At 42.4% G+C, this 25982-nt stretch overlaps 1 protein-coding gene across 1 annotated transcript in view; it reads left to right on the plus strand.

The window, feature by feature from the left end:
- syn2b (synapsin IIb) overlaps positions 1–25982 on the plus strand; it is a 407986-nt gene that overhangs the window by 222195 nt on the left and 159809 nt on the right. Inside the window, exon 2 of the mRNA XM_072280332.1 lies at positions 9018–9075. Within this exon, the coding sequence (XP_072136433.1) occupies positions 9018–9075 (58 nt within the window). The remainder of the gene's footprint in view (positions 1–9017; positions 9076–25982) is intronic.

A 25982-nucleotide genomic window follows, 5' to 3' on the forward strand; every position in this document is an offset into this window, starting at 1 on the left:
TTGAGGCCAGTTCATTGGCTATATTTAAGAGGGAGTTAGATATGGTCCTTTTGGCTAAAGGGATCAGGGATGTATGGCGAGAAGGCAGGTACAGGGTTCTGAGTTGGATGATCAGCCATGATCATACTGAATGGCGGTGCAGGCTCGAAGGGCCGAATGGCCTACTCCTGCACCTATTTTCTATGTTTCTGTTTCTTGGATTTACTGAATTTTTGGCCACAGTAAAGTGAACCTCAGGGTTGTATATGGTGACATATACGTATCTTAATAAGAAATTTACTTTGAACTTTGAGGTTAACTTGAAACCTGGGTACCTCTTTGTCCCACCGCAACATGCCAGTTGCGCAGAAAGCTTGCAGCGAATAATCAAATGACATAGAGTGGAAATAATAAAGAAAATAAAGAATTAAAAGAGATTCACCTAATTGTAGTTGGAGGTTTTGTCGTGCACTTGCAAAATGGACAGAATCCTCGGAATATCAAATCAAAACATCAGCGTCAAAGCTTGTGCCAGAATTCAAAGGCTGATGCTGCCATGGCATTTCTGAATCCATTAGTTATCTTCAAAATTGGTTGCCATGACAGGTGTTCCAGACACTGCTTCTAGGCTTGTTTCAAGTGCAATGCTGAAATAAATCTGTTGCAGGCCAGGTCTTGTGTGTGCTATATACATACATTCCAAAAGATGTTTATGCTTTGTTTTCATTTTACGCATGTTCTTCCTACTACCAGTGCAAATAATATTCAGTCATAAACTGGTATATGTCCCATCAGTCATTTGAAACTTGTTCTTTTATGTTATTTGCAGCTTGTGCTAATTGTTTATTTCTCGATATTACGTTATTCTCTCTGCGGGCTATCACTGCCTTCAGTTCTGCAGCTGCCGTCACTGGAAGCCATATTCTCATTAATAGGTGCCTTTTCGATACAGAATGCTACCTGACGGACCTATTTCAGTTCTTTCAGCATTTAATGATTAGTGGGGCTGCACTCACTCTGTGTATCTGCAGCTGGAGAACATCTTTCATCTGTTACCCAGACCGTGTCACAAAACAATTTCTCTGTATTTGCATAAAAATAAAGCTGTTGCAATTTCACAAAACCTGCAAAAACAGCATTATAATTCATGATGAACTGAACAGCATAGACTGGTACAATTTAGCATAGAGATTGATATCATTGTTCATTATGTTTAGTTTTGCAGGTCAGCTACCAATACAAAGAGTACACAAACAACATTTACAGAATTGTGATGTATTATTGACTTTTAACTGCTGCCAAAACCCATTTATAGTGATCCCTGCATAAAACATGCATGAGGACAATTATTTTCTTGGAAAAGACAGTGTACTGTTTGATTGTTGAGGAAAACTGATGTGCGTTGTGCATAAACACGGACATCATTGTTAATATAGGTTATTAAAAGGAGTCTGTAAAAAATGGATTCATTGAAATGTAAATCCACTGTGAACCATAACTATGTAAAAATTTGTTTAATTTCAGAAATGCTGAAATCTGAGATGAAAAATTAAAGATTAAGAAGAGATTAAAGATTAGCTTTATTGTCACACATGCGTGAAACATGCAGTGAATCAGAATCAGGTTTAATATCATCGGCATCTGTTGTGAATTTTGTTGCCTTTGCGGCAGCAGTACTTGTTAATAGAAAAAAAACTGAATCACTGTAAGTGTATACACACACATATATATGTGTGTGTATGTATATATGTATATATAAATATATGTATGTGTGTAAATATATATATATATATATATATATATATATATGTGTGTGTGTGTGTGTGTGTATATATGTGTGTGTGTGTGTGTGTGTATATATGTGTGTGTGTGTGTGTGTGTGTGTATATATGTGTGTGTGTGTGTGTGTGTATATATGTATGTGTGTGTGTGAGGTAGTGTTCATGTGTTCAATATCCATTCAGAAATCAGATGGCAGAGGGAAAGAAGCTGTACCTGAATTGTTGAGTGAATGCCTTCACACTTCTGTACCTCCTTCCTGATGGTAGCAATGAGAACAAGGTATGTCCTGGGTGATGGGAGTCCTTTATAATGAATGCCACCTCACTAACACCAAGTGTGAGGATGTGCCAGGAGCAGCCCACAAGAGCTGCCGTGCGTCTTATGCCAACGTAGCGTGCCTGCAACTTACTAGCCCAAATGCCTTTAGAAGTGATCCAGAAGCTCACTCCTAAATCCCTTTGACATATAGCGGAGTAATTATTTTATGATTTACTTTAGATACCATGAATCAACAACATCAGAATGTATAAACTTGCAGCTATAATCAGCTAAAGAAGGATCGGCTGAACAATGTATGAGAATCAATGAATCGGGGAGCTGTTAAAGCATTTTAAACCTCTTCATCCTTAGTAGCGCTCTCTGTATATGTAGAGTCATAGAGCGCATGTCCTGGGTGGTGGAGGTCCCTGATGATGGATGCTGCTTTCCTGTGACAACGCTTCATGTAGATGTGCTCAATGGTGGGGAGGGCTTTACTCCTGATGGACTGGGCCGTATTCACCACCTTTTGTAGGATTCGGGAGGGCTAGATTATTCAGAGCCTTATATGTAATTAAGAGTATTTTAAAATTGATCCTAAAGACAGCCAGTGTAGTAATGCCAAAACCAGTGAAATGTGCTCAGACGTCCTTTTTTTGGTTAAGATTCTTACTGCTGCATCTTGAACAGGTTGCAACCGATTTACATCTTCTTAGACTGTCCTGAAAAGAGTGCATCACAGTAGTCTAATTGGCTAAAAACAAAAACGTGCATCAATTTTACTGTATCTTGAGGAGAAGAAGAAGAATATCTTTATTGTCATTGTTGTGGAGCAATGAAACACAGTTTAGCAGCTCAATGTTTTGCAGCATGACAAAGAATATATACATAAAATAAACTCTAAAACCTCAGGAGTGCAGTCCAAAATTAATAATATATGGATGGGGGTGGGGGGGGTAGGACTATTGCAGACCAGCCATTCCTGGAAGTGTGATGCATTGAGCTGCCGCCGTCTTAGGAGGGGGGCAGGAGAAGGGAAGGGGGTGTTATACATTTCACTGCTTGTGGGTAGAAGCTGTTAAGGAGTCTCTTTATTTTCGTCCTTAATGCTCTGTATCTCTTCCCAGAAGGTAGAGGGGAAAACAGGTGATGTCCAGGATGAGTGGGATCCTTTGAAATACAAGTAGCCTTCTTCTGAAGTCTGCCAGTATAAATGTCTCTGAGGGAGGGTAATGTTGTACCAATAACTCACTCTGCTACCCTCACCACCTGCTGCGAGTCCTTCCTGTTCTGTTCTGTGCAGCTGGCAAACCACAGCACAGCAGTACGTCAGGAGGCTCTCTATAGTTGTCCGATAGAAGTTGATCAGCAGGTGATGAGGGAGGAGAGAGTGCTTTAGCTTCCTTAGGAAGTAGAGCCTCTGTTGGGCCTTCCCCACCTGATAAGAGATATGGGCAGTCCAGGTGAGGTCAGCCGAGATGTGGACGCCGAGGAACTTGAAACTCTTTACTCTCTCCACCTCTTTCCCATATATGTGCAGAGCAGAGTGCTCGACGCGCTTTGATTTCCTGAAGTCTACTATCAGCTCCTTGGTTTTTGTGATGTTCAAGTCCAGGTTATTATGACAACACCATTCTGTCAAATGCTGTACCTCCTCCCTATAGGCTGTCTCATCACAGTCTGATATGATACCTATTAGGGTGGTATCGTCAGCAAATTTAACAATGGTGTTGGTGGAGTGAATGGTAGAGCAGTCATGGGTGAAAAGAGAATGGAGGATGGGGCTGAGAACACACCCCTGTGGTGTACCAGTGTTCAGGATGAGAGTAGATGATGTGTGTTCTCCCATCCTGACACTTTGTGATGTTATAAGGAATCGAACTCTTGGAATCTTCTTTAAATAAAAGAACGCATTCATAATAATATGGTTAAATATCATTTGAAATTTAGCTCAGAGCCAATAATAACACATAAATTCTTTATTTCTGGCTTGACTTGGAAGGCCAAGATGATCAAGTTTTTCCTAAGATTCACACTTCTTTTTTTATTGCTACCAATAACCAAAATTCCTGTTTTTTTCTTAAATTTAGTTTAAGGAAATTCAAACTCATTCATTCTGTAATGCTAGTAAGACACCAGACCAGAGGGTTCAGAGCCTTGAGGTTATCTGGAGTAATAGATAAATATATTTCAATAGATAAATAAATTAATACATACTTGGTGACACAGGACAAGATAGGACAATATCAGCATGTTTTCCTTATGGAAAATCCTGCCTGAAGAACCTGTTGGAATTCTTTGAGGAGATTTCAAATAGGATAGATAAAGGGGGATGTAGTGCATATTGTATATTTGGACTTTCAGAAGGCCTTTGACAAGGTGCCACAGATGGGACTGCTTACCAAGTTAAGAGCCCATCGTATTACAGGAAAGTTACTGACATGGTTAGATCATTGGCTGATTGGAAGAAGGCAGCGAGTGGGAATAAAAGGATCCCTGTCTGGTTGGCTGCCAGTCTAATGGTATACCGCAGGGGTTGGTGTTGGGACCACTTCTTTTTATGCTGTATATGAATAATTTTTTGCCAAGTTTGCAGATGATACAGAGATTGGTGGGGGGCAGGTAGTGTTGTGGAAACAGGTAGGATACAGAAGGATTTAGACAGATTAGGAGAATGAGCAAGAAAGTGGCAAATGAAATACAATGTCGGAAAATGCATGGTCATGCACTTTGGTAGTAGAAATAAATGTGCTAAATGGGGAGAAAATCCAAAGCATCTGAGACGCAAAGGGTCTTGTGAGTCCTTGTGCAGAACACCCTAAAGGTTAACTTGAAAGTTGAGTTGGTGGTGAGGAAGGCTAATGCAATGTTAGCATTCATTTCAAGAGGTCTAGAATACAAGAGCAGGGATGCGATGCTGAGGCTTTATAAGGCACTGGTGAGGCTTCACCTTGAGTATTGTGTACAGTTTCAGGCTCCTCATCTTAGAAGAGATGTGCTGGCATTGGAGGGGGTCCAGAGGAGGTTCACAAGGATGATTCCAGGAATGAACGGGTTATCATACGAGGAACATTTTATGGCTCTGGGTCTGCACTCGCTGGAGTTTAGAAGGATGAGGCGGGGGTGGGGCAATCTCATTGAAGCCTTTTGAATGTTGAAAGGCCTAGACAGAGTAGATGTGGAAAGGGTGTTTCCCATGGTGGGAGTGTCTAGGACAAGAGGGCACAGCCTCAGGATAGAGGGGCGCCCTTTCAAAACAGAGATGCGGAGAAATTTCTTTAGCCAGAGGGTGGTGAATTTGCAGAATTTGTTGCCAAATGCAGCTGTGGATGTCAGGTTGTTGGGCGTATTTAAGGCAGAGATTAATAGGTTCTTCATTGGTCATGGCACCAAAGGTTACGGAGAGAAAGTCGGGAAATGGGGTTGAGGAGGAGGAGGAAAAAAAGTTCGGCCATGATTGAATGGTGAAGCAGACTCTGTGGGCCAAATAGCCTAATCCTGCTCCTATGTCTTGTGGTCTTATGGTCTTATTTGAGTGTCATTTGCATAGCTGTGGTAATTTTGAAATAATCTCTCCTAATAGTTTTCATTGACTGCAGATTAAGGTCTCTCCCTTTGGATGCTTTGTTGTTGCTTGGTGGGTGGTGGGTGGTGAGGCTTTTTGCTGAAGTAGCAGAATTGGAGGGGAGGGGCTTTGATGCTTGCTGCTGCTTGCATAGGGAAGAGGGGAGAAAGTGTGTTCAGGTTCTAACGTTTTTCTGTCGCTCATTCTTTTGGGATTCTTCTGTTTTTCGTAGATATCTGTGAAGAGTAAGAATTTCAGGTTGTGTACTATATACATTCTCTGATAATAAACAGAACCATTTGAACCTAATGGGAGAAAGTAGAGTGAGAACAACAACGAGCCTTGCAGCACACCAAACACAATATCATGGATCTTTGACACACAATCACCACAGCTAATGAAGAATTTCCTCCCTGTTGTATAAGATTGCAACCAGCTTAAGGCAGTACCAGAAAGACCTATCCATTGCCTTAGGCGGTTCATGAGAATGCTGTGACCCATGGAATCAAATGCTGTGCTCAAATCTCAAAGTTCAAAAAGGTTCAAAGGTTTATTTATTATTAAAGTATGTATGCAGTATACAATTCTGAGATTCGTCTTCTCCAGATTGCCACAAAAACAAAGAAAACCAGGGAAGTCGGACAACAAAATACATCAGCACCCCCTGTCCAAAAAAACACCAAATCTCACAAATGGCAAAACTAAGAGAGCAAGAACTGATATGTTAACTGTGTCGGCATTAAGCCGTAAATCATTACCTACCTCAAACAATGCAGTTTCTGTACTACAATTTGATCTAAAATTTGAATGATACTTGTCAGGAAGAGAATTTTTATTCAAGTAATCACTTACTTGTCGAAAAACTACTTTTTAAAAAGTTTTACTTGGAAAAGGCAGGTTGGAAATTGGTCTAAGATTTTCCAAAACAGAGCAATCTGGAGTATTTTTTTTAAGTAGGGGGTTCAACTACTGCAGTTTTTAAGGAATCCAGAAAATGCCAGAAACTTGTGAGCAATTAACTATGTCAAGTACACTGTCAATTAGTGCATCAGAGGCTTCTTTAAAAAAGCCTGTGGGAGTAAGATCAAGGACAGAAGGGGATGGTTTTAGTTGAGTAATTATTTTTCAAAGTTTAGGTAAACTTATTTTAGTGAAAGAGTTTAGTTCACAGTGTTGATCTCGTTGAAGTTCAACAATGTTTATTCTTGAGTTCTGTTTTATATTACATCTTGTATTATTTATTTATTTTTCTATAAAAATGCAGCAAAGCTCTCACTTTTAGCCTCAACTACTTTCAGAAATCATTTCATCAATGGAGCTGGGTTTACCGGCCAGTCAATAGTTGAAAATGATGCTCTTAGGTTACCTGCACCCTCACTAATAATTTTAGAAAAGTACGGCTATCTCTCAAGATGAATTGTGGTGTGTTGTATTTAGTTATATGAGCCCTCAAGATTTCATAATGAACCGTTAGTTTAGTCTATCTCCATTCAACATGCTGGTGAGCATCTTGTGAACCATCTCCAGAGCAGCTCATTCCTTCTCTAGTGCGGCAACCGGAATGACACACCCATCCCATCAGCACTTTGTTCTTCAACAGTTTAGCTTATAATGGGTTGAAGAAGGGTCTTGATCCGAAACATGGTCTGTTTTTTTCATTTCCATGGATGCTGCCTGACATGCTGAGTGCCTCTGGCATTTTGTATGTGTAACTTGCTGTACCCACTTTTAAGCATATCAAACAGGAGCTCCAGTTCTGTAGGCAACCGCTTGCAAAAGAAGGGCATGCATCTTGTTGGAATCCACTGTACCATTGACAGATTTCATAAATTTGCCCACATCTTTCTTCCCAGGTTCCCTTTAAACCACCAGGCGGTTTGCTGAATATTTCTGCTAATGTAAATGTTCTTTTTCTATCCTTTATCTTATTCTGTACATCTTTTTTTTAATAATTATAATCCCATTTTCTTACTATGATCATGTCATCTCTCATCAGCATAACCACCTAAACTTTGCTTCATCCTCTTTCATTTTCTTTTCTGAATTGCAAGGTTCCATGATATTCAACTGCCTCTTCCTTGTCTTCTCTTCTTAATTCACTGAAGTCACAAATCCTCTAATCATGAGCGCGTTGGTAGTGGTTTATTTGGTGAAAGGAGATCACATGATCGACAAAGTTCAAAGTGAATATATTATCAAAGTGCGTATATGTCATCATATCCTACCTCAAGATTCATTTTCTTGCAGGCATTCACAGTAGAATAAAGAAATACAATAGAATCAATGAAAAGCTACACACACTGACAATCAATGTGCAAAGAAGACAAACTGTGCGAATATATAAATAGCAATAAAAATAATAATAAACAAATAATACTGAGAATAGGAGCTATGTGGTCCTTGAACATAATCCATAGATTGTGGGCTAAATTCAGCGCTGAGTGAAGTTATCCATGATGGTTCAAGAGCCCGATGGTTGCGGGGTAATAACTGTTCCTAAATCTGGTGATGTGGGACCTAAGGTTGCTGGATCTCCTTCCCAGTGGCAGCAGTGAGAAGAGAGCGTGGCCTGGATGGTGGGTGTACTTGAAGGATGCTGCTTCCTTGTGGCAGTTCTCCTTGTCGATCTGCTCAATGGTGGGGTGGATTTTTCAGGTGATGGTCTAGGCCATTTCCGTTACTTTTTGTAGGCTTTTCTGTTCAAAGCCATTGGAGATTCCATACCAGGCCATGATGCAACCAGTCAGGATACTCTCCGCTGTGCATCTGAGCAATCGGGTAAATTCACAGTGGCTGGACATTCTTGCTGTGGACTTTGTCCTTTATCATCATTATGTGCCGTCCCATATGACATCATCATTATGTGCCGTGCCATATGACGTGGGTGATCATGGTCTCCATGACCTGGGTTGTTCTTAGCAAACTTTTCTACAGAAGTGGGCAATGTCTTCACAGAACAGGGGACCCCAGCCATTATCAATACTCTTCAGATATTGTCTGCCTGGTGTCAGTGATCACATAACCAGGACTTGTGATATGCACAAGCTGCTCATACAATTATCTTGGCTTCCTTGGCTTCATGTGACCCTGATTGGGGGTCTAAGCGGGAGCTACAATTTGCCCAAGGGTGACCTGCAGACTAGAGGAGGGAAGGAGCGCCATACATTTGCTTTGGTACATACATATCTCCAACCCGCCATCCAATAAGCTCTAATTATCTGTTCCTGATCATTGCAAATGATTGACTCATCGCCCAGATCTTTATGTCAGCTTTATGATATTTTTACTGGATCCTTCCAGTCTACCATGCATTCTTACTTTTATCATGAACAAAGTCAAAAAATATGTTTTTAGAAGCTCACACTGGTTTAAGCATTACCTATATTAAGTGTTTTCCAATTGGTAGATAATGTAACTTTTCTTTTCTTCTTAGGGCAAAGCTGTTCCGTGGGAAAAAGGTTCATGGAGAATATGATATTAGAGTGGAACAGGTCAGTATTCTTCCTGTCTTCAAAGTTGTCAATTATCATGAAATGTAAGTGAAATGTGATTAATGAATGGACATAATCATCTACCCACCGAGGGTAAATACTAATCCTGCTTGGCTACTCAGTTAGCAGTTAATAGGAGATCATTTTGATAGTTAACCCAGGAGATTCAGCAGATGTTGGAAGTCACACAACAGGTCAGGCAGCATCTATGAAAATGAGTAAACAGTCGACGTTTTGGGCCGAGACACTTCCTCAGGACCGGAAATGAAGGGGGGGAGGGGTAAGAATGTGATAGGTGAAGCGTGGTGGGTGGGAAAGGTAGAGGGCTGGAGGAGAGGAAATCTGAAAGGAGAGTATGGGAGAAAGGGAAGAAGGAAGGACACCAGGGGGAGGTGATAGGAGGAGAAGCGGTAAGAGGCCAGAAAGGAGAATAGAAGAAATTTTGATAATTGCCTGGCTGAGTGATCACATTGATTAAATACACTAGCCTGTCTCACTATTGGATGCAGCAGTAAGGACTGGAGAGCTGTCATCTGTGAAAAACAATTTTTACTATCTTTACATTAATAACAACAAACAATAATTTTCTGGGGCTGACAGCAGGCACTGGAATAATTGGCATATGGCATCTGATATCATCAAATTTCAGAATGAAAATAAAGTAAGTCACTTCATTTGTGTAAAACAATAGTTCTCAATGACGTACCAAATTAAATAATGATTCTGCCTAATGTGATACAGTTGTTCAACTGACAACTTTTATGAAAATAGCCTTTTTGCCTTTTATTAAAGTAGCCTTGGCTGTTGCTTGCATCTCCACTATGTTCTATAACATAATAATTTAAAAATTGCTTGCTTATATTGCAAGGGTGTGGTACTGAGATAATAACCACCACTGGTGATATTAATGGCTAAGTAGATAAAGAGATGATATGATATCCTTGTGTTCTCCACTGTAACTGAGGCATCAACCCTTTTATTTGTCCAGTACTGTATTATTAATAATTTTAACACAAAGTCTCATATCCAGATAGGTAGATTTTCCTTATTTTTATTCCATTTAGACTAAACATGCATTCCAATATTTTGCAAGAATGTTTTAGGTTAATGTTTGGGTTTGTATGGTAATAGTGAATTTATTGATTCTGTCTAACTGACACTATTTTAATAACCTGACGACTGACCAGCAGAGGGCACTGGTGAGCTACCCATTCTATCACACATTCTTTCAACGTTATGACTGCTTACATCAGTTCATAAATGTCTCCATAATTTATTTAATAATTGATATTTATTTAGAGTTACAGCAACCAACCGATTTAAACCTAGCCTAATCACAGGACAATTTCCAATTTCTAATGAGCCTACTAACCGGTATATCTTTGGACTGTGGGAGGAAACCAGAGCACCCGGAGAAGACCCGTGCACTCACGGGAAGGTCGTACAAACTCCTTACAGGGTGGAGAAATTGAACTCCAGACACTGACACGCCAAGATGTAAAAGCATCACACTAACCACTACGTTACCGTGATGCCTCTAGATTTCAGAGTTAGTTACTTATTGAGATACAGAGCAGAACAGGTCCTTCTGGCCCTTCGAGCTGTGCCACCCAGCAATCCCCCAATTTAGCCCCAGCCTAATCTCAGGACAATCCACAATGACCAATTAACCTCCCAACTGGTACGTCTTTGGACTGTTGGAGGAAACCGGAGCACCCGGAGGAAACGCACACAGTCACGGGGAGAACGTACAAACTCCTTACAGGGAGTGGTTGGAATTGAACCCGGGTCACCTGTACTGTAAAGCGTTGTGTTAACCACTATATTACCATGCTGCCCTCAGATGAGAGAGTGTAATTATAAGAATAAAATAACATTTTGAGTGTATCAATTATTCCTAGGTTAATTGCAAATGTACAACTTCCACGGAAATTGCATTTAATAGTTGGCTTCAGCTGTGAAATCACAATAACATGTGATTTTATCCACTTTTATTTGAGAAAGTTATACCTGTTAGATTACAGAAAACACAGGCTTTACAGGTTAAAAGTCAAATGAATTATTAAATTCTTCCCATTGGTAACAATTCTGCTAAAGCTAAGCTTCTTTTGCAGCTTACAGAATTATGAAGGTCTTATTGATTTTTAAAAGATCATAGACTCCCTTGGCTGCAGTATCTTCCCATTTCCATGGGTTCCATCTGGTGGCGATTAATGGTGTGTGCGCCCTCTCGAGGGTGAATCAAATCCACTACAGTCTAGAGATGGAAAGGCGTTTGTTTATATCTATTACATGGCACCCAAGAGAAATCAGCTGTTTTGGGTTGGGGGAGATCATAGAGGAGAGAATCTTGAGGTAAAAGGAAGTGAGGGATCAGAAAGTGTGACACTAGTTGCTATGTAGAAGAGTGAAGATCAGGGTCACGAAAATGGCTGACCAAGGGGGTCAAGGCTGAATGGAATGCTGGGATGTGGTTGGAAGAGCACTTGTAGGTGTGGGATATTTTGAAGATTGAGAATTTGGCACTATTGAAAAGTTTTTACCTGAAGGAGAAGCGTGTGTGTGTGTGTGTGTGTGTGGTATTCTGCTTGAAGAGAAGGTACCTGAGGTTGACTCACAGTACTGGAGCAGATCCTGATGAGACAGCACCCTTGTGAATAACACTTGCGAATAATCATCCCAGACATTGTGAAGCCTCTTCTATATGAGCAGCTAATTGATAGAGGTATGTTTTGGAGGATGAATATCAGTCCCTGTATCCAGTTGGATGCTAGTGTACAAGTCCAGGCTCCTCCAGGTGTCACATGGAGAACCCAGAAGGTAATTAATGGACATAGATCACGCTTGTAAATTTGTTTGCTGTCTGTCATGCATACAAGCCAAGCTGCTGACTTTCGATGGAGGAGACTATAGATGTCTTTAGTTATGACAAGGAAAATCACAAGTGTAGAACATCCTTGTGAATTTAATTGCTCCCCCCCCCCCTTCACCATTCCCTATTCCTGTTCTCCTCTCACACCTTCTCTTCATAACTACTCATCACCTCCGTCTGGTCCTCCTCCCCCTTCCCTTTCTTTCATGCTCTCCTGTCCTTTCCTATCAGACTTCCCCCACCTTCAGCCCTTTATTTCTTTCACCAATCAACTTCCCAGCTCTTTATTTCATGTCCTTTCCCTCTCCCTGTTTCACCTATCGCCTAACACCGTGTACTTCTTCCTCCCCTCCCCCCACCTTCTTACTCTGACCCCTTTCCTCCTTCCTTTCCAGTCCTGATGAAGGGTCTCGGCCCGAAACGTCGACTGTTTACCCTTTCCCATCGATGCCGCCTGGCCTGCCGAATTCCTCTAGCATCTTGTGTATGTTGCTTGTATTTCCAGCAGGCAGATTTTCTCGTGCTTGCACCCTTGTGAATTTGCTCGATCCTTGTAATTCAAATACCTTGGTGCTCAAACCAAGCTGCTGACTTTCAGTGGGGAAGACTGCAGATGTCTTTAGTTATGATAGCAAGCTCAGATTCAAACTATTTGTGACCCTTGGCCAATGCACAACACAAAAGACAACAGAAAATGTTGTGGCCCATGTCTGCATGCAGCAGGATCTGGAAAACATTAGGCATGGGCTGATAAATAGCAAGTGTCATCTCCACCGTACAAGTGTTGGCAATAACCATCATCAACCATATTGCCTCGATATTCAATAGCATCACCAACACTGAGTACTTCAACGTCAATGTTCTGGAACCTGTAAGTCATTTGGTCCAGCCTCAAAAATACTGTGGCTACAAATGGATGGGGATCTTGGGGTCATTAACCTAACTACAAAATCCCCACAGCTATGTCATTATGTACAAAAGGAAGAAAGACAAGGAGGGTAAGACAGATGATTACAGGAATGAAAAGGTTATCATATGAGGAAAGTTTGATGGCTCTGGGTCTGTACTCACTGGAACTTAGAAGTATTGGGGAAGGGGGGGATTTTATTGAAACCTTTCGAATGTTGAAGGGCCTAGATGAAGTAGACGTGCAAGGGATGACAAGAGGCTACAGCCTCAGGATAGAGGGGCGTTCATTTAAAACAGATGTGGAGAAATTACTTTATCCGGAGGGTGGTGAACTTGTGGAATTTGTTACCACAGGCAGCTGTGGAGGCCAGGCCGTTGGGTGTATTTAAGGCAGAGATTGATTGGTTCTTGATTGGACATGGCATCAAAGGTTATGGGGAGAAGGCTGAGGAGGGGAGAAAAAGATCAGCCAGGATTGAATGGTGGAGCAGACTCAATGGACCAAATAGCCTAATTCTGCTCCTATTTCCTAAAGTGATGGAGAAGGGAAATGAAAAATGGGAAGGCACATCCATAGGGAATCTTCTGGCAGCAGATTATTGGAGTCGGAAATGTCTAATATCCCAGGAGTCATTTTTCATTCTGATGTCCAAACTCACAATGACAGCAGTTGAATTTCATAGTAGAGAGCCAGCTTGGCATGTTATATATTTGAGCTTGCATTGCTGAGGTGGAAGTTGGGATGCTACAGTGGAATTGGATCCACAGATAGAATGCTGCAAATAATCATCCACTACATGACTCACTAGATGTTAAGATAATTACTCATTCCATGCTGGAGGAACGTTGGCCAAGAGTTGCAGAGAAAGCATGGAGCTGAAATCCTGGACGATGAGATGCAAAGACCTTTTCCAAGTTGATTACTGCCCCTTTTCAAGAGTAAAAGAGGAAAACATCAGTAAACCCTCCCATGTCACCATTATCAGCTGTGGTACAGCACACTTTTCTCAGTGAGTTACTTCCCCCAATAGTTACAAAGCATCTCCCATTTAGAAACACAGAAACGTAGAAAACCTACAGCACAATACAGGTCCTTTGGCCCACAAAGCTATGCCGAACATATCCTTACTTTAGAAATTACCTGGAGTTACCCATAGCCCTCTATTTTTCTAAGTTCCATGTACCTATCCAGGAATCCCTTAAAAGACCCTATCGTGAAAATAAATGATGTTAAAAGTTCAAGCAAATCCGCTAATAGAAAGGTGAGTGGTGGTAAAAATCTTCTGAGGTGTATATATTTCAATGCTAGGAGTATTGCGGGGAAGGCGGATGAGTTGAGGGCATGGATTGACACGTGGAATTATGATGTTGTGGCAATTAGTGAAACTTGGCTACAGGAGGGGCAGGACTGGCAGCTTAATATTCCAGGGTTCCGATGTTTCAGATGTGATCGAGGCAGAGGAATGAAAGGTGGGGGAGTAGCATTGCTTGTTAGGGAAAATGTTACAGCAGTGCTCAGGCAGGACAGATTAGAGGGCTTGTCTACTGAGTCCTTATGGGTGGAGCTGAGAAACAGGAAAGGTATGGCCACATTAGTGGGATTGTATTACAGACCACCCAATAGTCAACGAGAATTGGAAGAGCAAATCTGCAGAGAGATAGCAGGCAGCTGCAGGAAACATAAAGTTGTGGTGGTAGGGGATTTAAATTTTCCATATATTGATTGGGTCTCCCATACTGTTAGGGGTCTAGATGGTTTAGAGTTTGTAAAATGTGTTCAGGAAAGTTTTCTAAATCAATATATAGAGGGACCAACTAGAAGGGATGCAATATTGGATCTCCTGTTAGGAAACGAGTTAGGACAAGTGACAGAAGTCTGTGTAGGGGAGCACTTTGGTTCCAGTGATCATAACACCATTAGTTTCAACTTGACCATGGACAAGGATAGATCTGGTCCTAGGGTTGAGGTTCTTAACTGGAAGAAGGCCAAATTTGAAGAAATGAGAAAGGATCTAAAAAGCATGGATTGGGACAGGTTGTTCTCTGGCAAGGATGTGATCGGTAGGTGGGAAGCCTTCAAAGGAGAAATTTTGAGAGTGCAGAATTTGTATGTTCCTGTCAGGATTAAAGGCAAAGTGAATAGGAATAAGGAACCTTGGTTCTCAAGGGATATTGCAACTCTGATAAAGAAGAAGAGAGAGTTGTATGACATGTATAGGAAGCAGGGAGTAAATAAGGTGCTTGAGGAGTATAAGAAGTGCAAGAAAATACTTAAGAAAGAAATCAGGAGGGCTAAAAGAAGACATGAGGTTGCCTTGGCAGTCAAAGTGAAGGATAATCCAAAGAACTTTTACAGGTATATTAAGAACAAAAGGATTGTACGGGATAAAGTTGTTCCTCTTGAAGATCAGAGTGGTCGGCTATGTGCGGAACCAAAGGAAATGGGGGAGATCTTAAATAGGTTTTTTGCGTCTGTATTTACTAAGGAAACTGGCATGAAGTCTATAGAATTAAGGGAAACAAGTAGTGAGATCATGGAAACTGTACAGATCGGAAAGGAGGAGGTCCTTGCTGTCTTGAGGAAAATTAAAGTGGATAAATCCCCGGGACCTGACAGGATGTTCCCTTGGACCTTGAAGGAGACTAGTGTTGAAATTGCAGGGGCCCTGGCAGAAATATTTAAAATGTCGCTGTCTACAGGTGAGGTGCCGAAGGATTGGAGAGTGGCTCATGTTATTCCGTTGTTTAAAAAAGGATCGAAAAGTAATCCAGGAAATTATAGGCCAGTAAGTTTAACGTTGGTAGTAAGTAAGTTATTGGAGGGAGTACTAACAGACAGAATCTACAAGCATTTGGAGAGACAGGGACTTATTAGGGAGAGTCAACATGGCTTTGTGCGTGGTAGGTCATGTTTGACCAATCTATTGGAGTTTTTTGAGGAGGTTACCAGGAAAGTGGATGAAGGGAAGGCAGTGGGTATTGTCTACATGGACTTCAGTAAGGCCTTTGACAAGGTCCCACATGGGAGGTTAGTTAAGAAAATTCAGTTGCTAGGTATACATGGAGAGGTGGTAAATTGGATTAGATATTGGCTCAATGGAAGAAGCCAAAGAGTGGTAGTAGAGAATTGCTTCTCTGAGTGGAGGCCTGTGACTAGTGGTGTGCCACAGGAATCAGTGCTGGGTCCATTGTTATTTGTCATCTATACCAATGATCTGGATGATAATGTGGTAAATTGGATCAGCAAATTTGCTGATGATACAAAGATTGGAGGTGTAGTAGACAGTGAGGAAGGTTTTCAGAGCCTGCAGAGGGACTTGGACCAGCTGGAAAAATCGGCTGAAAAATAGCAGATGGAGTTGAATACAGACAAGTGTGAGGTATTGCATGTTGGAAGGACAAACCAAGGTAGAACATACAGGGTTAATGGTAAGGCACTGAGGAGTGCAGTAGAACAGAGGGATCTGGGAATACAGATACAAAATTCCCTAAAAGTGGTGTCACAGGTAGATAGGGTCGTAAAGAGAGCTTTTGGTACATTGGTCTTTATTAAGCAAAGTATTGAGTATAAGAGCTGGAATGTTATGATGAGGCTGTATAAGACATTGGTGAGGCCGAATCTGGAGTATTGTGTTCAGTTTTGGTCACCAAATTACAGGAAGGATATAAATAAGGTTGAAAGAGTGCAGAGAAGGTTTACAAGGATGTTGCCGGGACTTGAGAAACTCAGTTACAGAGAAAGGTTGAATAGGTTAGGACTTTATTCCCTGAAGCGTAGAAGAATGAGGGGAGATTTGATAGAGGTATATAAAATTATGATGGGTATTGATAGAGTGAATGCAAGCAGGCTTTTTCCACTGAGGCAAGGGGAGAAAAAAAAAACCAGAGGACATGGGTTAAGGGTGAGGGGGGAAAAGTTTAAAGGGAACATTGGGGGGGCTTCTTCACACAGAGAGTGGTGGGAGTATGGAATGAGCTGCCAGACGAGGTGGTAAATGTGGGTTCTTTTTTAACATTTAAGAATAAATTGGACAGATACATGGATGGGAGGTGTATGGAGGGATATGGTCCGTGTGCAGGTCAGTGGGACTTGGCAGAAAATGGTTCGGTACAGCCAAGAAGGGCCAAAAGGCCTGTTTTCTGTGCTGTAGTTTCTATGGTTTCTATGGTATCCACCTCCACTGCCGTCACCTGCAGCCCATTCCACGCACTCACTAATCTCCGCGCAAAAAACTTACCCCTGACATCTCCTCTGTACCTGCTTCCAAGCACCTTAAAGCTGTGTCCTCTCATGCTAGCCATTTCAGCCCTGGGAAAAAGCCTCTGACTATCCACATGATCAATGCCTCTCATCATCTTGTACACCTCTATCAGGTCACCTCTATCCTCCGTCACTCCAAGGAGAAAAGGCCGAGTTCACTCAACCTATTCTCATAAGGCATACTCCCTGATCCAGGCAACATCCTTGTAAATCTTCTCTGCACCCTTTCTATGGTTTCCACATCTTGTAGTGAGGCAACCAGAACTGAGCACAGTACTCCAAGGGGGTCTAACCAGGGTCCTATATAGCTGCAACATTACCTCTCGGCTCCTAAACTCAATCCCACAATTGAAGGCCAATGCACCGTATGCCTTCTTAACCACAGAGTCAACCTGCGCAGCAGCTTTGAGTGTCCTATGGACTCAGACCCCAAGATCCCTCTGATCCTCCACACTGCCAAGAGTCTTACCATTAATACTATATTCTGCCATCATATTTGACCTACCAAAATGAACCACCTCACACTTACCTGGGTTCGCCAATTCTCAGCCCAGTTTTGCATCCTATCAATGTCCTACTGTAACCTCTGACAGCCCTCCACACTATCCACAACACCCCCAACCTTTGTGTCATCCGCAAATTTACTAACCCCAACCCTCCACTTCCTCATCCAAGTCACTTATAAAAATCACGAAGAGTAGGGGTCCCAGAACAGATCCCTGAGGCACACCACTGGTGACCATGCAGAATATGACCCATCTACAACCACTCTTTGCCTTCTGTGGGCAAGCCAGTTCTGGATCCACAAAGCAAACTCTGTACTAGCCTACAAAGTATCCAGGACATCCTTAGGAAGCGGTGTCTTAGAAAGGCAGCGTCCATTATTAAAGACCTCCAGCACCGAGGACATGCACTTTTCTCACTGTTACTATCAGCTAGGAGGTACAGAAGCCTGAAGGCACACACTCAGCGATTCAGGAACAGCTTCTTCCCCTCTGTCATCCGATTCCTAAATGGACTTTGAAGCTTTGGACACTACCTCACTTTTTTTAATATACAATATTTCTGTTTTTGCGCATTTTTAATAATCTATTCAATTAATGTAATTGATTTACTTGTTTATTATGTTTTATTTTATTTATTATTATTTTTTTCTGTCTCTCTGCTATGTTACGTATTGCATTGAACTGCTGCTGCTAAGTTAGCAAATTTCACATCACATGCCAGTGATAATAAACCTGATTCTGATTCTGATTCAAGGTCCCCTTGGATCCCATGCCTCCTTACTTTCTCAATAAGCCTTGCATGGGGCAACTGATCAAATATCTTGCTGAAATCCATATACACTACATCTACTGCTCTATTTTCATCAATGTGTTTAGTCACATTCTCACAAAATTCAATCAAGCTCGTAAGGCACGACCTGCCTTTGACAAAGCCATGCTGACTATTCCTAATCATATTATGCCTCTCCAAATGTTCATATGTCCTGCCTCTCAGGATCTTCTCCATCAACTTACCTACCACATATGCAACTTTGCTTAAAGAAGAATGGGTTAGCATTATGCAGACTAGGCAGGAGTTGTATAGATGTGCAACACCAGTGTGTGGTTAGTATTGGCTGGACACTAAATAAAATCACAAACAAGGGAAAATCTGCAGATGCTGGAAGTCCGAGCAACACACACAAAATGCTGGACGAACTCAGTAGGCCAGGCAGCATCTATGGAACAGAGTACAGTTAACATTTCAGGCCTCAAACCTTCAGCAGTACCGGAGAAAAAGTGCGGAAGAGTAGGTTTGAAAGGTGGGGGGAGGGGAGAGAAAAACGCCAGGCGATAGGTGAAACATGGTGGTGGAGGGATGAAGCAAAGAGCTAGGAAGTTGATTGGTGAAAGAGACAGAAGGCCATGGAAGAAGGTGGGGAGGACGGGAAGGAGCACCAGAGGGAGGCGATGGGTGTGAAAGGAGATTACATGAGAGAGAGAGACAAGGGGATGGGAAATGGTGAAGTCGGGGGGGGTGTTGGAGATTACTGGAAGTTTGAGAAATCAACGTTCATGCCATCTGGTTGGAGGCTACCCAAATGGAATGTAAGGTGCTGTTCCTCCATCCTAAGTGTGGCCTTACCCCGACAGTAGATCATCCTGGGTCACTGTTTGAATCTAACACTGCAAAGGTGATGTGTGACTACATTATATAGAACAGGGGTTTCCAGCCCTTTTTATGCCATGGATCCCTAACATTTAATTGAAAGGTCCATGGACCCCAAGATGGGAACCTCCAGTCTAGAATGACTGGGTTAATTATATATTCCAAACATACAGCTATAGTTCTGGCTTTTTAAAGGGGATGACTACACTCACTTGCCCGTCCATTAGGAAGTTGTCACAGCCAATTATCCCACTTTGTGTTTTCTAGGAGGTAGTTGAGTACTGCCTGAGGAGAGGTTGCTAGACTTGATATTTTGATTTTTATTTCACACAAACTTTGTTCCTTGTGATGACTCTATTTGCTTCCTTGCTGGTTTATATCCTCATTGTGCACAGCGTGAATCTGCTTTATGCAAATGCCAACACAATATTTGCCTTTGCATGGTGGGAGAGGTGTCTAACTGGTGGTAAAACCAACTGCTAAAAAGATGAATATTCACTCATTAGTCAAAATTTTCTTAAATCATTAAAGGAAATAGCAGCCACCACACAAGTAAGTGTTGAATTATTTCAAAAATTTGACTTTTTACATTGGGCGAATTTCAGTAGAGTGATTGAGCCAAGAGCTGGACAGGTGATTGGCAAAAGGGATATGAGAGGATCATGGGACAGGAGGCCCAGGGAGAAGGAAAAGGGGAGGGGGGGAAAGCCCAGAGGATGGGCAAGGGGTATAGTGAGAGGGACAGAGGGAGAAAAAAGAGAGAGAGAAAAAGAATGTGTGTATATAAATAAATAACAGATGGGGTATGAGGGAGAAGTGGGAGAAGTCAGGGTTCATGCCATCAGGTTGGAGGCTACCCAGACGGAATGTAAGGTGTTGTTCCTCCAACCTGAGTGTGGCTTCATCTTTACAGTAGAGGAGGCCGTGGATAGACATATCAGAATGGGAATGGGACGTGGAAAATTAAAATGTGTGGCCACTGGGAGATCCTGCTTTCTCTGGCGGACAGAGCGTAGGTGTTCAGCGAAATGATCTCCCAGTCTGCATTGGGTCTCGCCAATGTATAGAAGGCTACATCGGGAGCACCGGACGCAGTATATCACCCCAGCCGACTCACAGGTGAAGTGTCGCCTCACCTGGAAGGACTGTCTGGGGCCCCGAATGGTAGTGAGGGAGGAAGTGTAAGGGCATGTGTAGCACTTGTCCCACTTCCAAGGATAAGTGCCAGGAGGGAGATCAGTGGGGAGGGATGGGGGCACAAATGGACAAGGGAGTCGCGTAGGGAGCGATATGTAGTGAGAGCAGATGTGCATGAAATGGGGGAGTTGCGTTTGAGAGCAGAGTTGATGGTGGAGGAAGGGAAGCCCCTTTCTTTAAAAAAGGAGGACATCTCCCTCGTCCTGAAATGAAAAGCCTCATCCTGAGAGCAGATGCGGCGGAGATGGAGGAATTGCGAGAAGGGGATGGCACTTTTGCAAGAGACAGGGTGAGAAGAGGAATAGTCCAGATAGCTGTGAGAGTCAGTAGCCTTATAGTAGACATCAGTAGATAAGCTGTCTCCAGAGATAGAGACAGAAAGATCTAGAAAGGGGAGGGAGGTGTTGGAAATGGACCAAGTAAACTTGAGGGCAGGGTGAAAGTTCCAAATCCCATTCTGATATGTCTCTCCATGGCCTCCTCTACTGTAAATATGAAGCCACACTCAGGTTGGAGGAACAACACCTTACATTCCGTCTGGGTAGCCTCCAACCTGATGGCATGAACACTGACCTCTCTGACTTCCGCGAATGCCCCACCTCCCCCTCGTACCCCATCCGTTATTTATTTATACACACACATTCTTTTTCTCTCTCTCCTTTTTCTCCCTCTGTCCCTCTCACTATACCCCTTGCCCATCCTCTGGGCTTCCCCTCCCACCCTTTTCTTTCTCCCTAGGCCTCCTGTCCCATGATCCTCTCATATCTCATTTGCCAATCACTTGTCCAGCTCTTGGCTCCATCCCTCCCCCTCCTGTCTTCGCCTATCATTTCGGATCTCCCCCTCCCCCTCCCACTTTCAAATCTCTTACTAGCTCTTCCTTCAGTTAGTCCTGACGAAGGGTCTCGGCCTGAAACGTCGACTGCACCTCTTCCTAGAGATACTGCCTGGCCTGCTGCGTTCACCAGCAACTTTTATGTGTGTTGCTTGAAATTCCAGCATCTGCAGATTTCCTCGTGACCCCTCCAATCGATTCTTTGACCCCTGATTCTGGATACCTCACTTCAAATTAGTAGAGTAACTGATGACTTTGACCAACTTTATTATTGTTAACTGTAATTCATTTTATCTCATCTGAAGTTATATGATTTATGCTAAATGGCATATGTTTTTACATAATTATAGGTTAAGGATTATTTGTTGGTACAGAAGACAGAATAAGTTATTCTGCAAAGTTTAATAATGTGTTGCTGACTGATTTTTTTAATTGGTGCAATAATTCTACTTTCCTTTTACCTCTATTAAAAGGAATTTAAACATTTGGTGAAGGAAATCTTAATTTTAAATTAAAAATTCAAATAAACCTGCATTCAGAATATGAGACATCGAGGTATTATTTGTGGTAACTATTCGGTGGCACATCAAAATGCTTATGTCTGTGTTGAGAACATCCTTCTAAATTCTAAACGAGGGCTATCTGGACAGGAAACAAACATCAATTCCACAGTCCACCAAAAATATTCTGAAAAGAAAATCTGGCATTTGTCTAGCACTCTTCATGACCCTTTCAAGCCACTATAAGTAGTTCTGAAGTGCGCTCACTGATGTAAGGTAGGAACGTGGAGCAACGTGGTAGTGGAACAGTTAACGTAACACTGTATCAACACCATCAATCGGACAATCGTGGTTCTGTCCTTGCCACTGTCTCACCATGACCACGTGTTCTGTATGATCTGGTTTCATCCCTCATTCCCAAGACATGCGGGTTAGACTCTGGGCATGCTATGTTGATAGTTGCCTTGAAAGTGCTGAGCAGAGTTTAGGATTAGGGTTAGCAAACTGTATGCATGCTGTGTTGGCAGAGGCAGTGTCCTGAGCACATAAGACCATAAGATATAGGAGCAGAATTAGGCCACTTGGCCCATTGAGTCTGCTCTGCCATTTGATCATGGCTGATCCATTTTATCTCTCAGCCCCAATCTCCTGCCTTCTCCCTGTATCTCGTCATGCCCTGACTAATCAAGAATCTATTAACCTCTGCCTAAAGACTTGACCTCCCCAGCCGTCTGTGGGAATGAATTCTACCGATTCACCACTCTCTGGCTAAAGAACTTCCTCCTCGTCTCCTTTCTAAAAGGACGCCCCTCTATCCTGTGGCTGTGTCCTCTGGTCTTAGACTCTCCCACCATAGAAAACATCCTCTCCACATCTGCTCTATCAAGGCCTTTCAACATTCGATAGGTTTCAACGCGGTCACCCCTCATTCTTCTGAATTCCAGTTAGTACAGGCCCAGAGCTATCAAACACTCTTCATATGACAAGTGTTTCAACCCTGGAATCCTTTTCATGAACCTCCTTTGAACCCTCTCCAGTGTCAGCACATCATTTCTAAGGACTCCCAGGTGCTTTTGCATCTCCGATTTTTAAATGTCTCTCTTCACCTTTGGGCTGTGTGGCTCATTGACGCAAATGATGCATCTCACAGTATGTTCTGATGTCAATGTGACAGCTGTTCTTTCTTTCTAAAATTTAGTGTGCAGTGAGTTCTTGTGAAAAGCAATATGATGACAACCAGATTATCTGAGACCAGATGATATGTTTTTAGTGATGTTGATTAGAGCATAAATTATTTCTTTGACCCTGAAGATAAATCCACTGCTGTACAAAGTAGTGACATGGGATCAATTGCGTCTGCCTGAGGCAGCAGCTTGGGCCTTATTTTACCCTCTCAATCAAACTCGTGAGAAGGCTGCATTCCCTCAACACTGTGGTGCTGCATCAATCTAGGAATTCCTTTTCAAGTCCCTATGATGGAAGTCAGACCTTTATGGTTCAGAGAGACAAGATTTCTATCAATTGAGTTTCATCTGGTGCAGTTTTATCTGAAGCACCAATCCTGACATTGGGCAATTGGGTTAAAAATCTTTCCTTAGAAAGATACCATCTAATTTCTACGTCGGTGCCTTGAAAGTCCAGAAATCAGAGCACTTAATTGGATAATATTAGAAGCAATTTGACATGAGATAATTTGAAACAAGCTGAAATTTTTTAAAAAAAGCATTTGTTTTCTGATGTGAATGAGCTGAAGATTAACTTTTGCTTGTTGATGTGTACTCCAAACTAGATGTGATTCCATTCGAGCCTGCCGTAGAACATGGAACAGTACAGCACAGGAACAGACCCTTCAGCCCTCAATGTTGTGCTGAACCAAATAAACTAGCAATCAAATGGTCAATTAAATAATACCTTCTACCAAGACAACATCTATTTTCCTCATATTCATGTGCCGGTCTAACCGTCTCTAAAAGTTCTCTAATGTATCTGCCTCTACCACCACCCCAGGCAGATCATTCCAGGCACCCAACACTCCTTGTAAAAAAAAAACTTGCCTCTCACATCTCCTTTGAAATTATCCCCCTCTCACCTTAAATGCATGCCCTCTGGTATTAGACATTTCAACCCTGGGAAAAAGATATTGTCTGTCTGCTCTATCTATGCCTCTCATAATCTTGTGAACCTCTATCAGATTTCCCCTCAGAAAACAACCCAGGTTTGTCCAGCATCTTGTTACATAGCACATGCCCTCTAATCCAGGCAGCATCCTGGTAAACCTCTTCCACACCCTCTCCAAACCCTCAACATCCTTCCTATAATGGGGTGACCAGAACTGAACGGAATATTCCGGATGCGGCCTAACTAGAGTTTTATAAAGCTGCAGTATAACTTATTTCTTTTCACTACCTTTTTGCCTTGGCCAAAGCACAAACAGGTTTCCAACCACAATCAGCTGGAGGTTCAACACGCTTCACTGGTTGCCACGGCAGCGTAGCAGTTAGCATGACGCTATTACGGCCCAGGGCATTTCAGAGTTTGGAGTTCGCGTCCGGCGCCATTCTGTAAGGCGTCTCTACGTCTTCCCCGTGGAATGCGGGGGCTTTTCTGCAGTGCTCCGGTTTCCTCTCACAGTCTGGAGATGTACCGGGTAGGTTAATTAGTCATTGTAAACTTGTCCCAGTATTAGGTAGGGTTAATGGGGTTTATCAGGGGGTTGCTGGGGCAACAAGACTCGAAGGGCCTGAAGGGCCTACTCCATGGTGTATCGCTAAATAATAATAAATAATAAAAATTCTTCAGATCTAGACAGAAGCTTTAGCTGCAGTCTTCAGTATAAATAATGGATTCTGTGGTGAATATGAAGGGTATTAAGGACCTGGTTAAGGAAAAAAAGGCAGGTGCATGGCAGGTTGGAGCAAATGAAGTGCTTATGGACTATAAGAAATGCAAGAGAACACTTAAGAGGGAAACCAGGAGGGCTGAAAGAAGGCTAGAGGTTGCCCTAGCAGACATGGTGAAGGAGAATCCTAAGAGCTTCTGCAGGTATATTAAGAACAAAAGGATAGCGAGGAACAAAATGGGTCCTCTGGAGGATCAGATTGGTTATCTGTGCATGAGGCCCAAAGAGATGAGGGAAACCTTAAGTATATTTTTTGCATCTGTATTTACTCAGGAGACAGACACAGATTCTGTAGAAGTGAGGCAAAGAAGCAGTGAGGTCATGGACCGTATACAGATTACAGAGGAGGAGGTTTTTGCTGTCTTGAGGCAAATTAGGGTGAACAAATCCCCAGGACCTGACAAATGTTCCCTTGGACCTTGTGGGAGACGGGTGCAGATATTGCAGGAACCATAGCAGTGATATTTAAAACATCCTTAGCCACAGGTGAGATGCCAGAGAACTGGAGGATAGCTAATATTGTTCTGCTGTTTAAGAAAGGCTCGAAGAATAAACCAGAAAATTATAGGCCGGTGAGCCTGATGTCAGTAGTGGAAAAGTTATTGGAAGGTATTCTAAGGAAACAAATATTTGAGTATTTGGATAGACTTGGACTGATTAGGGATAGTCAACACAGCTTTATGTGTGGTAGGTCATGTCTAACCAATTTTATAGAGAGGGAGTTACCAGGAAGTCAATGCAGTGGATGTTGTATAAATGGACTTTAGCAAGGCATTTGACAAGGTCTTTCATGGGAAGTTGGTCAAGAAGGTTCAGTCACTTGACATTCAAGATTCAAAGATTCAAGATTCAAAATTGGCTTGCCTGCAGAAGGCAGAGGGTGGTGGTGGAAGGAGTACATTCAGATTGGAGGATTGTGACTAGTGGTGTCCCACAAGGATCTGTTCTGGGACCTCTACTTTTCGTGATTTTTATTAACGACCTGGATATGGGGGTAGAAGGGTAGGTTGGCAAGTTTGCAGACGACACAAAGGTTGGTGGTGTTGTAGGTAGTGTAGAGGATTGTCAAAGATTGCAGAGAGACATCGATAGGATGCGGAAGTAGGCTGAGAAGTGGCAGATGGAGTTCAACCCAGAGAAGTGTGAGGTGGTACACTTTGGAAGGACAAACCCCAAGGCAGAGTACAAAGTAAATGGCAGGATACTTGGTAGTGTGGAGGAGCAAAGGGATCTCGGGGTACATGTCCACAGATACCTGAAAGTTGCCTCACAGGTGGATA

This window comes from Mobula birostris, chromosome 16 (assembly GCF_030028105.1).
Source record: "Mobula birostris isolate sMobBir1 chromosome 16, sMobBir1.hap1, whole genome shotgun sequence".
Taxonomy (NCBI): domain Eukaryota; kingdom Metazoa; phylum Chordata; class Chondrichthyes; order Myliobatiformes; family Myliobatidae; genus Mobula; species Mobula birostris.